This window comes from Pecten maximus, chromosome 4 (assembly GCF_902652985.1).
Source record: "Pecten maximus chromosome 4, xPecMax1.1, whole genome shotgun sequence".
Classification (NCBI taxonomy): Eukaryota; Metazoa; Mollusca; class Bivalvia; order Pectinida; family Pectinidae; genus Pecten; species Pecten maximus.
In genome coordinates this window covers 8801673-8816195 of record NC_047018.1, presented here as the reverse complement: position 1 = coordinate 8816195, position 14523 = coordinate 8801673, and the positions used below count along the sequence as shown (strand labels likewise).

General features: G+C 34.9%; 1 protein-coding gene across 5 annotated transcripts in view; it reads right to left on the bottom strand.

Moving 5' to 3' along the window:
* LOC117325139 (high affinity cAMP-specific 3',5'-cyclic phosphodiesterase 7A-like) overlaps positions 1-14523 on the bottom strand; it is an 84413-nt gene that overhangs the window by 45281 nt on the left and 24609 nt on the right. For 4 of the 5 annotated variants that reach the window (XM_033881105.1, XM_033881113.1, XM_033881112.1 and 1 more), the window contains exon 2: positions 1840-1900. In XM_033881105.1, the coding sequence (XP_033736996.1) occupies positions 1840-1900 (61 nt within the window). Of the gene's footprint in view, positions 1-1839; positions 1901-6318; positions 6734-14523 lie in introns of those variants that run through there. The other variant, XM_033881106.1, reaches the window with a different exon arrangement.

Sequence of the window (14523 nt, the reverse complement as noted above, 5' to 3'; positions counted from 1 at the left end):
AATTCCATTGAGCCAATCACGATTACTACATAATCAGATATAAAATCCATTGAGCCAATCACGATAACTACATAATCAGATATCCAATCCATTGAGCCAATCACGATTACTACATAATCAGATATCAAATACATTGAGCCAATCACAATTACAACATCATCAGATATCAAATACATTGAGCCAATCACGATAACTACATAATCAGATATCAAATCCATTGAGCCAATCACAATTACAACATCATCAGATATCAAATACTTTGAGCCAATCACGATAACTACATAATCAGATATCCAATACATTGAGCCAATCACGATTACTACATAATCAGATATCAAATACATTGAGATCGTCAATTTTGGTTTGTTTTTGTTTAAAATCCTATTAACAGCCAGGGTCATTTAAGGACATGCCAGGTTTTGGAGTGGAGGAAAGGCGGAGTACCCAGAGAAAAACTACCGGCCTATGGTCAGTACCTGAGAACTGCCCCACGTAGGTTTCGAACTCACAACCCAGAGGTAGAGGGCTAGTGATAAAGTGTCGGGACACCTTAACCACTCGGCCACCGCGGCCCCTTGAGAGTATTTTCATCTTCCATTTTACATTTTTTCAATGAAATATGTCTGTGATATTTGACTATATTTGTACTTTGTAGGCAATTTGTTACAACACGAATACAGTAAAGGACTTCTGCATTTTAACAAATCTGTGGTGACAATGTTGATGGCTATCACATTGTGTACAATGGTTTATTTCCCATACCTGATTGTTTGCTATGTAATTATATACTACTGTTCTAATGACCTTACACAAAGTTAACCCACATGATATGGACAACATCGGACTCCCATCAGCAGAATTAGCACCTTGTTTTGAAGGAGACCAGCAAAGGAGAAATAAATCGGTGAAAATACCATCATTAGTACCTACAGCTAGATAGCATTCTGGCTTATTATCTTAAATACAACATGTTATTCGGTAAACAAGTGGAAAACACTTGTCCATTATATTGATGTTGAACATCAACTGGCTTCAAGATACAATTGTACAGACTGTCCTATATTAAATAATTTTCTGTTGAAATGTGCATTAAAGGCATCGATCATTATCTAATTAAACATCCACATTCAACTTGGACTCTTAAACAAACAACTTAAAATTAAACAAATTTCTACCATGATATTTTAAAGTATTTCTATATGAATTCATATGGAAGGCAACCTGGAGACACCACAAGAATACACCTGTTAAAAAAACCCACTATATATCTCTGTTTAAAGTAGGTCTATATTAAAAGATATCAAAAGTGTTATGAGATAAGTAGTCTGTAAATTATAAAAGTAGTTTCACCAATATGTAAAGTTATACTTCCAAAGGGGAGGTGGTGGCTGTTCAAAATCTTAAACTTCAGAAAGGTACATTTGAAGCAGTTTTCCTTCTATCACATTATTGCATTTTAAAGTAACAAAGACCAGGTTTTGAAGATTACCTAAACAGTGAGGGTTGACAGATGTAAAGTCAATCTAGTGTGAACTTTAATATAGTTCAATTTGCCTAAAGGGGCAATAACTCAAACACTTTTTTATATTTAGGATGCCAAGCAGTTGTGTATAATTTACTTGCTTGGCCTCCAATCTATTAGTTTTTGTCACAACACAAAAACGTTTATCTTTGTGGCAGATTATCTCAATACTTCATAAAAATTCTTTTCTAACTGTGAACTTTTGATAATATCAAATATTTCAGAGAAAACTTTTGAAAATTTAAACAAACACAAAGGAAGTAGCTCTAGAAGGAAATCCTTCACGATTTACCATAATCCTGATAAATCATACATACCAAGCATTCTGACATAGATGGCATTCTTGTCCTTTCTATCAAAGGAAATCCCTCCTCGTCTCTGTAACAGAAATTAAATACACAATTAATATATATCGTAATGTACAGAGTATAACCCTAGGTGTACAGAAATACTTCTGTAGGTCTAGTTGATTGACAACTTTGCATTTGACAACTCTCAAACGGTCAGTTTTAAAAGTAAGTTCTCATGGCTGTTTACTGGTAAATATGGGACATTTTTCATAAGAAATGGCGAGATAAAACTGTAAGTGAAGACACTGGTCTAAAACCTACAACACCATATCATGTCATCGTAAGCACCATGTGGTATCCTAAGTCTACGGCATTTCCCTTGGTGCTACTGTCCATTGTGTTGTCACCACAAAAATTATCTCAAATATTAAAAACAATGGCTTTGTACAACATCAAGTTCACACCACAACTTGCAGCACTAAAATTGCTATTCAATGACAGATTTAAACTAGAACTGTCGCCAAGATGGCTGACTAATACCCCCGCAATCTGCATGAGTCAATGGTGAATTGGAACTGATAATTAGAGGCCAACTAAGTTAACCCAGTAATATAGTGACCAGTTACCATAGCAACCCTAATTTTGAGAAAAAGAAAGTGGCATGCACATCTACATATGGTCCTCTATATTTGTGTGAACTTTCATTGAAATTGGCCCTTCGGTTTAGGAGGAGTTGTCCGGACAAACTTAAAGTTATGGTTCTTATCGGAAAACCTGTTTATAGTGACCAGTTGCCATAGCAACCATAATTTTGAGAAAAAGAAAGTGGCATGCACATCTACATGTGGTCCTCTATATTTGTGTGAAGTTTCATTGAAATCGGCCCTTCGGTTTAGGAGGAGTTGTCTGGACAAACTTAAAGTTATGGTTCTTATCAGAAAACCTGTTTACAGTGACCAGTTTCCATAGCAACCATCATTTTGAGAAAAAGAGAGTGGCAAGTACATCTACACATGATCATTAATATGTGTGTAAAGTTTCATTCGAATCGGCCCAGCGGTTTAGGAGGAGTTGTCCGGACAAAATGCGTCTACAGACGGACGGACGGACGGACAACCTGATTCCAGTATACCCCCCTAACTTCGTTGCGGGGGTATAAAAAAATAATTTTTGGAACATTTCAGATGATGCCTCAAATATAAACTGAAACACATCCATATATCAAAATATGAATACACTCAACATTTGCAGTTTTTTCACATTGACATTCATGAATTAGTCTGTGATAACTATTATAGTTATGGCCAGCATCAGATCCTCCTCACTACTGTATCAAGGCATCCATTATAGGCCATGTCCTATTGTCTTATTCCATAATACATTAGTATACCACATGAATGAGTGACCTTTCCACACATAAACAATTCATTAATTTGAATGACGTAATATTTCACCTGACAAGAGATCATGTCAACCTGACATAAATAACTGAAGATTATGATGTTGTCAGATAATCTGTTTAATGACCATCATTTTACTTCTCTTTGATTGGTTAATCTTCCTTCAGACAAATGGTACTGGAAAAGTCAAATGATTGCTTAAGCAACAGTAACACACGATTTGCCTGGTTCCAATAAAGAACAACAAGAGGCCCATTGAGCCTGCTTGCTGACCTGGATATTCTAGAAATCATATCAATAATTTTTGTTGAATAATAATCATTATACATTGATCACTCATCCAGGTCTTTTTAAATCAGCATCATGAGGACCAGAACCTACATGTATTCACCCCAACTTGTTTTAATATCAGGATGTTCCACACAAAATCTAGTCCAAATGCATTCAGGTGTTTTAGATTTGCAGTGTTTAAAAAAAAAGTGATGTCACTCAGACAGATGGATGTCCCAGATGATGGCAAAAGCACACCATTATTTTAAAACCAGCGATGATTTAATAGATGTAGAAAAATGAGGCAAGCAACTATACATATGATATCATTAGCCATCACAAGTCTATGGCAGTTAACCATGTAATGCTGTTTCCCACCTCCTGCTTAGAGATGTGTTGACCCGGTCAGGGAAAATACTTGCTTAGAGTTAGAGTTGATGTATTGACCCTATCAGGGAAAATGTTATAAGTGTAATGGTAGTGAAGTCTAGGAGGAGATAATTCATTGCCACCAAACAGTGAATATCACCTACCTTGACTCAATTTAAACAGTTGTTTTACTTAATTATGTTTCCTGGTTACACAACTGTCAATATCAATTTCCAGTTTCAATATGCCTTGTTGCTAATCCCAGGAAACTGATGCTGAGGCTGAATACTGTGTTTTTGTCTTGTCTGTTTATCAATTAATGAAAATGTACCTGTAATATAGGGATTACCCATGAGTATAATTGGTGACACACGGCTGTCCAGGTGGATAAAACCAAAATACAACTAGATCATAAAATATCTTGATCCTTCCCATTACAATTTGGACAAAAACAACTGATTTATTGGAACATACTGGAAACCGGAAGCATAACATGTCATCCTAATATCTGATCTTCATATACCATTTAATTAACAAGAGGCCCATGGGGCCTGTATCGCTCACCTGGTTGGATTAGACCAAATGTCAAAATAATGTTCATGTTCAATTCGTTTTATTTGTCAATCTCAAACGATGTTATATATGGTTATGGTGTGGGGATCCCAACTGCTTTAAAGAAACAACAAAGTCCAGACTCTCTAAGGGTCTGAAAGACCTCAATAATTGTTTTTAGAACATCCATTCGTAACTTTATTACTAGTAGCGATTTAAAAGAATTACTTTTATTTTCCCTATGGGGCCCCACCCCTTTGGCCCCTCAGTGATCAGAGTCACCATTTATGCAAAATCTGTTTCCCTTCCCCCAAGGAGATTTCTCACTAAATTGGGTTCAAATCCATTCATAACTTTATGACTAGTAGCGATTTGAAGGAGTTACCTCTTTTTCCCCAAATGGGCCCTTTGTCCCCTCGGGGGTCAGAGTCACCATTTATGCAAAATCTGTTCCCCTTCCGCGATGGATGTTTCTGACTAAATTGGGTTCAAATCCTTTCATAACTTTATGACTAGTAGTGATTTAAAGGAATTACCTCTATTTTCCCTATTGGGCCCCGCCCATTTGGCCCCTCAGGGGTGAGAGTCACCATTTATGCAAAATCTGTTCCCCTTCCCCCAAGAATGTTTCTGACCTAATTCGGTTCAAATCCATTCGTAACTTTATGACAAGTAGCGATTTAAAGGAATTGCATCAATTTCCCCTATTGGGCCCCGCCCCTCAGGCCCCTTGGGGGTCAGAGTCACCATTTATGCAAAATCTGATCCCCTTCCGCCAAGGATGTTTCTGACCAAATTTGGTCAAAATCTAATAACAACTTTTTGACTAGTAGCGATTTGAAGCAAATGTTGACGGACGATGGGCGACGGACGGACGACGGACGCCGCACCATGGCATAAGCTCACCAGACCTTCGGTCCAGGTGAGATAAAAAGGAGATAAACATCAATGCCCTGGTCAGTAGATATCACAGGATGAAATACCCGGAGTTACAATGTAACATAGTACATATTGGTACTAAAACATTAGGCATTGCCTATAGACTTTTCCCGATTCTTCAGTAGAGCAAACCTACCACCCAGAGGACATCAAATCCTCCCATATCCCCCTCAGTAGACGTATGGACTTATGAAACAAGATCTTTAAACTAAGTAACTGTACATTATAAATCAGCAACGTCATCATACCAATAAGAATAGCATTATAATTTGGCTGAGTTGGTAATAATAATCATCATACCGATAAGAATAGCATTATAATTTGGCTGAGTTGGTAATAATAACCATCATACCGTATATGACTGCTATAAATTCATGATTGCATAAACATCAGTGTGTTAGATAATTTACCAAGTATGTGGTCAGTGACTTTTGTTACATCAGTCTTGTTATTTACGCAGCCATACAGTGACACGAGTACTATAAATCACAGATCATTATAAGGCTGATGACATGATAGATTTTGGATTATTTTCATGCAAAAAAAGTTCATCAAAAACATTAATTATCTAATTGATCATTTAAAACAATGATTCATTAACTATACTTGATCTCAGTCAGAATCAAAATCTTTGGGATGATTAATGTCAACATTCACTTCAGCCATTAACCAATCAATAAATTATAGTATATGTGGTGTTACACTTATATTCAGCACTTCATGATGAGAGACAGGGAGTCATACTATACATACACATGTGGATAAATTGTCAGATTGACCCCTTATACATCAGAAACCAGGTACTGACAATAGCCTTTGTGAAAATAACACAATGCTAGAAAACAACACATACTATTATTAATCCTGGTTCACTTCAATATGACTGTAATTAATCAATATTTATAGGGCTACTCATAGGGCTATTCAGATAATGCTAGAAAACAACACATACTATTATTAATCCTGGTTCACTTACTAGATCAACCTCCGTAGATTCATAGACAATTTTTGCATTGCCTTGCACCACCCTCCATGCTCGAGTTTGTCCTTTACGCTGACGATAACAGAAGCACGACATGAAGGGCATCATATTGAATTTGTAGTGCTGAAGAAGAGTTGATTTAGATCCAACCACTACACACAGAGAGTACTATACATCTTTAGCTTTTACACCAGTAGATAAAAAACGCTGCTGCTCAATGTTTGACTCTGTGCTGATCTACTGGCATTCCAATCAACCCTGTTTACAGTATATTAATGTACCACAGCAATAAGCCTGGACACTGTCTTTGATCTCTGTCTAACTTCATCAGTATAAAAGCCTCTATACACAGCTTCAGTCATTGCTGTGGTGAAATTACAGCACAATTTGCCTCCGTGGTATAAATTCCATTCACATGAATACTGAGGTAAGGACAACTGACTACAGCAGCAAGTGATGTGTGTGGTATATGTGTGGTGTCTACAAACACAGTAACAAGCGATATGTGTGTGTGTGGTATATGTGTGGTGTCTACACATACAGTAACAAGTGGTATATGTGTGTGGTATATGTGTGGTGTCTACACATACAGTAACAAGTGGTATGTGTGGTATATGTGTGGTGTCTACATACACAGTAACAAGTGGTATATGTGTGTGGTATATGTGTGGTGTCTACAAACACAGTAACAGGTGATGTGTGTGTGTGTGGTATATGTGTGGTGTCTACACTTACAGTAACAAGTGGTATGTGTGTGTGGTATATGTGTGTGGTATATGTGTGTGTGGTATATGTGTGGTGTCTACACATATAGTAACAAGTGGTATGTGTGTGTGGTATATGTGTGGTATATGTATGATGTCTACAAACACAGTAACAAGTGGTATGTATGTGTGGTATATGTGTGGTGTCTACAAACACAGTAACAGGTGATATGTGTGTGTGTGGTATATGTGTGGTGTCTACACATACAGTAACAAGTGATATGTGTGTGTGGTATATGTGTGGTATATGTATGATGTCTACAAACACAGTAACAAGTGGTATGTATGTGTGGTATATGTGTGGTATATGTATGGTATATGTGTGGTATATGTGTGGTATATGTGTGGTATATGTGTGGTATATGTGTGGTATATGTGTGGTATATGTGTGGTATATGTGTGGTATATGTGTGGTATATGTGTGGTATATGTGTGGTATATGTGTGGTATATGTATGGTATATGTGTGGTATATGTGTGGTATATGTGTGGTATATGTGTGGTGTCTACAAACACAGTAACAGGTGATATGTGTGTGTGTGGTATATGTGTGGTGTCTACACATACAGTAACAAGTGGTATGTGTGTGTGGTATGTGTGTGGTGTCTACACATACAGTAACAAGTGGTATGTGTGTGTGGTATATGTGTGGTGTCTACACATATAGTAACGGGTGATATGTGTGTGTGGTATGTGTGTGTGTGGTATATGTGTGTGTGATATGTGTGTGTGGTATATGTGTGTGTGGTATATGTTTGTGTGTGGTATGTGTGTGTGGTATATGTGTGTGTGGTATGTGTGTGTGGTATATGTGTGGTGTCTACACATATAGTAACGGATGATATGTGTGTGTGTGGTATATGTGTGTGTGGTATGTGGTATATGTATGGTATATGTATGGTATATGTGTGGTATATGTGTGGTATATGTGTGGTATATGTATGGTATATGTGTGGTATATGTATGGTATATGTATGGTATATGTATGGTATATGTGTGGTATATGTGTGGTGTCTACAAACACAGTAACAGGTGATGTGTGTGTGTGGTATATGTGTGGTGTCTACATACAATAACAAGTGGTATGTGTGTGTGGTATATGTGTGGTGTCTACACATACAGTAACAGGTGATATGTGTGTGTGGTATGTGTGTGGTGTCTACACATCCAGTAACAAGTGGTATGTGTGTGTGGTATGTGTGTGGTGTCTACACATCCATTAACAAGTGGTATGTGTGTGTGGTATGTGTGTGGTGTCTACACATCCAGTAACAAGTGGTATGTGTGTGTGTGGTATATGTGTGGTGTCTACACATACAGTAACAAGTGATATGTGTGTGTGGTATATGTGTGGTGTCTACACATACAGTAACATGTGATATGTGTGTGTGGTATATGTATGGTGTCTACAAACAATAACAAGTGGTATGTGTGTGTGGTATATGTGTGGTGTCTACACATACAGTAACAAGTGATATGTGTGTGTGGTATATGTGTGGTATATGTGTGGTATATGTATGGTATATGTATGGTATATGTATGGTATATGTATGATGTCTACAAACACAGTAACAAGTGGTATGTATGTATGGTATATGTGTGGTATATGTGTGGTATATGTATGGTATATGTATGGTATATGTATGGTATATGTGTGGTATATGTGTGGTATATGTGTGGTATATGTATGGTATATGTGTGGTATATGTATGGTATATGTATGGTATATGTGTGGTATATGTGTGGTGTCTACAAACACAGTAACAGGTGATGTGTGTGTGTGGTATATGTGTGGTGTCTACATACAATAACAAGTGGTATGTGTGTGTGGTATATGTGTGTGGTATATGTGTGGTGTCTACACATACAGTGTACAAGGAATTGACCATGTAGTGTTTTGATCAGCTGCCTCTGCCAATGCTCTTGGACCAACACAGTTAGAAACATATATATAACACACTATCTGATTGTCAGATTGACCCCTTATACATCTCTATTTTCCAGAGGCACTCAGCATGGACCACATATTCTGGCCGATATTCCATAAATGAAGGGCGTGCTGAGATATCCACTATGAACCATGTTACCAAGTTTGGTTTAAGTTGGAATTATGCTCTTTAAGCATACATATCTAACATATATCTAGCTAATATATATATCTATATCTATTTTGTGACTTCGTTCCAGCCGAGACAATCAATGTACAAGGTCGAATTATGTAATGTTAGCTGTGATACCTATAACGAAATAGACTATTCTCACTTAAAGAAAGGAATAATACGATCAATTTCCATGTACACCCCGTACTTACACGTTAGACCTACAGCTATTAATGTAAAGGATTTAAGCCAATTATTATGTTAAATATTGGTTAGTCTGAGGTACTGCATTTAATGTTTTGCTATATTAGCATATGTAGGTATATAAAACTAATTGTTAAAGAGTTCAGTGTCATATATTATATTAATTTCAATAATCCTAGGACCCCTCACTTAATTAGTCTAGCCTTCTACCAGTAAACCAATTATTTGAGCATTATATAGCAACATATGTGCGATATGGTGATGTTCATTTCATTATTTTTGTACATTGCTAATAAATATTAGTAATACACTGTTGTGTTATTACGTGTTTTGCTTAAGAAAACAAGAGATCCCAGGGGGATCTTGGCACCCACCATTGTATGATCCATATCAGTCAAATGAAAGACTGAAATGGATCATTCATTTCCCTTCTTTCACTCTTCCTTCAAAACATTTAACAACTTTATATAACACCATATAGCAGGAGCAAACTGTTGGCCATGTCGTTTTCTGACCCCGAAATGAAACATGCACAACTAGGGACGAAAGGGAACTTACATAATTATGAAAGTTAAGAAAGATTCCTTTTCATATGCAGGGCGATTTGACAACCCCACCAATCTGATGATGGTGGACTAGAAATCATTGCCCATTCATTCATCATTTAAATTAAGTGACAAAAACATGCACTACTGCCCAGCAAAGTCATTACAAATCTATTACAAACCCATTACAAAACCATTAAAAACACTGATTCCATTAAAATTGGCCATTATTTCTCGTTTCCATTTTTGGGACAAACCTGGAGTTAAGTAATGTAATGGGCATTATTTTTCTAAATTTCAATTACTTTCCTATTAATATTTTCTTTGTAATGGTCATTAACAAAATAATGGCCATTACTTCATGTTTTGTATTTTTCTTAATGGCCTTTATTCTGTTTGTAATGGCCATTAGAGTGGAGTCATCATAATGTTATGGCCATTAATAACTGTGGATTTTATGTACTCCCATAACATTTTCCATTTAATGGCCACAACAAATTATGATCACAATGTAATGGCAATTATTTATTGGTAACTTCATGTAATGCCCATTACATTTTCCATTTAATGGCCATAACAAATTATGATCACAATGCAATGGCCATTACTTATTGGTACCTTCATGTAATGCCCATTACATTTTCCATTTAATGACCATAACAAATTATGGTCATAATGAAATAGCCATTACTTAATGGTACCTTTATGTAATGCCATTACATTTGTTATTCCGATGTGCAATTCCTCATAAGTGACATTTTTTTTCTTGTAATGGCCATTACAAATATTACAAATATCATCACATCATATTGTAATATATATGACAATGTTTAATATACTACCATGAATTGTTGACCTTAAATTAATGTATTATTTCAGTATCTTATTTTTCATTATATTGTTATTGTTGAATTCCATGTCTATATTACAATTTTGTTGTTGGCTTAAAGAAGAATAAGGAAACTGTACAGGCTTACTAAACCCCTTCACAATAAAAAAAACTTCAAATTTCCCGCCAAATTTTCCCGCCCAATAACTTCAAGCAGGAGAGTTCCAATACATGGCAGCCATGAGGCTTTTCTCACACATATGAACAACATGTTATTTTACAAATGAAGGGAAGTATTTATCTTTAATACCTGGTTCATGATTAATACAAGACTACCAGGAAATGAAATATTCAACTCTGGAAGTATGTCAACCTGTTTATAGGTAAGAATTAACTTAAAACCAATCACCATGCATGTGACCTAAATTTACATAGTGTACATTATATTCAAACAGCTTTGGCATTTCTTAAATTGTATTGCCTATTCAACCACATTGTACAAACACACATCATATGTACATTGAGAATTAATGCAATAATGAACATAAATCACTCTTACATGTATCTGAAGAATATTAAAAGGATTTTGGGTCCACATGATTGTGTACTGTGAATATCCATTTGTGAAGCAGTTATCAATTTGAAACAAATGATGGATCACTTTGAATGCAATTTTTAATGGAAGGACTACATGTACAAAGATATTGTCAAACATGCATAGTGATACAGTTCATGATGAACTTTGATGAAATTAAGTGGCAAAATGCATTTTCTAAATTTTCTGAATGCGTCTAATGTAATGGTCACATGTAGGTCCATTAATTTTGTATACCTGTATATATATAATGGCCATTACACTTTTGTTTGTAAAAACGTAATGGCCATTACCATTGTGTTGATCTTTAAACAGTTTTTGTACTTTAAAAGTAATGGTCATTATATTTGTAAAAATTATGGCCATTAAAGTGTATTTTCTTGTAATGGTCTTTTAGTTTTGTACACCTTTAATGGCCATTACACCTTTTCTGACGAAATGTAATGGCCATTACAGAGTACACTTCAGAAAGTAATGACACCGTTAATGGGCATTACAAAAAATGGTTTTGCTCCAAACCTAATGGCCATTACATTACACCAAAATGTTTAATGCCCATTACACCATAAGGTTTGATGCCCATTACATTGAAAACTAATTATTGATGGCCCTATTACATTGTAATGGCAATTACTTAGTGAAAACTTTAATGGGTTTGTAATGGGCAATTTGACATTAGTGATAAGAGTTAATGACTATTAATGTTTTTGTCAAACCATTAAAATCCTTAAAATGCATTTAAATTTTATTGGTTTTTTTTCAGACCCATTAATTTTGTACCTTTAATAGTCATTAATGTTAAATTAAAAGCCATTATTAAAATAATTAATGATCATTATAAATGTTTTGTTAATAGCCATTAAAATGTATTAATTAAGTACCATGAACTAATTGATTTGTTTCAACCCTTTGATGATCATTAAAATTGAAAACTGTCACATTTAAAGACTATCAAACTTGTATTAAAATTTTTCAATTAATAGTCATTAAAGGTACAAAATTAGTAGCATGATTGATGGTTTTATGATGGGAAATTTTAATGGGGTTTTTAATGGCCGTTTTAAGGGCTTGGGTATGCAGTAGTGACATTGCCACAGTAGTAACATTTGTTATTTAATGTCACAAAGACGGTGCCGCAGTGGTAACATTTATCATTTAATGTCACAAAACAGTGCCACAGTAGTAACATTTATCATTTAATGTCACAAAACAGTGCCACAGTAGTAACATTTATCATTTAATGTCACAAAACAGTGCCACAGTAGTAACATTTATCATTTAATGTCACAAAACAGTGCCACAGTAGTAACATTTGTTATTTAATGTCACAAAGACGGTGCCGCAGTGGTAACATTTATCATTTAATGTCACAAAGACGGTGCCGCAGTGGTAACATTTATCATTTAATGTCTCAAAACAGTGCCACAGTAGTAACATTTATCATTTAATGTCACAAAACAGTGCCACAGTAGTAACATTTATCATTTAATGTCAAAAAACAGTGCCACAGTAGTAACATTTATCATTTAGTGTAACAAAACAGTGCCACAGTAGTAACATTTGTTATTTAATGTCACAAAGACGGTGCCGCAGTGGTAACATTTATCATTTAATGTCACAAAGACGGTGCCGCAGTGGTAACATTTATCATTTAATGTCTCAAAACAGTGCCACAGTAGTAACATTTATCATTTAATGTCACAAAACAGTGCCACAGTAGTAACATTTATCATTTAATGTCAAAAAACAGTGCCACAGTAGTAACATTTATCATTTAGTGTAACAAAACAGTGCCACAGTAGTAACATTTGTCATTTAATGTCACAAAACTTCACAGTAGTAACATTTATCATTTAATGTCACAAAACAGTGCCACAGTGGTAACATTTATTATTTAATGTCACAAAGACGGTGCCGCAGTGGTAACATTTATCATTTAATGTCACAAAACAGTGCCACAGTAGTAACATTTATCATTTAATGTCACAAAACAGTGCCACAGTAGTAACATTTGTCATTTAATGTCACAAGACAGTGCCACAGTGGTAACATTTATCATTTAATGTCACAAAACAGTGCCACAGTAGAAACATTTATAATTTAATGTCACAAAACAGTGCCACATTAGTAACATTTGTCATTCAATGTCACAAGACAGTGCCACATTAGTAACATTTGTCATTCAATGTCACAAAGTCGGTGCCGCAGTGGTAACATTTATCATTTAAGTCACAAAACAGTGCCACAGTAGTAACATTTATTATTTAATGTCACAAAACAGTGCCACAGTAGTAACATTTGTCATTTAATGTCACAAAACAGTGCCACACTACAGCTAAGTAACATTTGTCATTTAATGTCACAAAACAGTGCCACACTACAGTAGTAACATTTGTCATTTAATGTCACAAAGTCGGTGCCGCGGTGGTTGATAAACACTTCCTCAATTGAAATACGTTATGCAAACTACATATATGTTTCTGGTGTATTTTACTATTTAAAGTTTCTAATGTATTTAAAGTTTCTAATTTAAAGTTTCTAATGTATTTAAAGTTTCTAATTTAAAGTTTCTAATGTATTTAAAGTTTGTAATTTAAAGTTTCTAATGTATTTAAAGTTTCTAATGTATTTAAAGTTTCTAATTCAAAGTTTCTAATGTATTTAAAGTTCCTTATGTATTTAAAGTTTCTAATGTATCTTGAAGACTCTAGCCGCTTAATGCTAATATCTTACTTTAAACATGTCCCCTTTTGTCTTGATACAGACAATTGTTTTGCCTTTTTGTTAATATTGTAAAGTTTCAATATCTAATAATTTAGGACCATTTTGTCAGGTAGCATACTATTTGTAGGCTTTGTACAGGTGTATATTTAAATACAAACATGTGAAATGTACCTACAATCACTGAATTAATTATAAAGAATTAGGTTATTCAATGTTACTGGTATTTATAACTAATTCTTATGATGTTTTTTATCATCAAATGTCAGTGACTGGCAGAAGAATGTTTCAACTAAAATATGAAAAATATTGCATTTGATGGAGAATTATTAATCAGCTGAGGTGATAGAATAAGCTATACTGCCCTGCTTTTTGTTGAAATAATAACTTTGAAATCGAATCAATATCACTCCCATTATAATATACAAGATCCAAGTCAATCA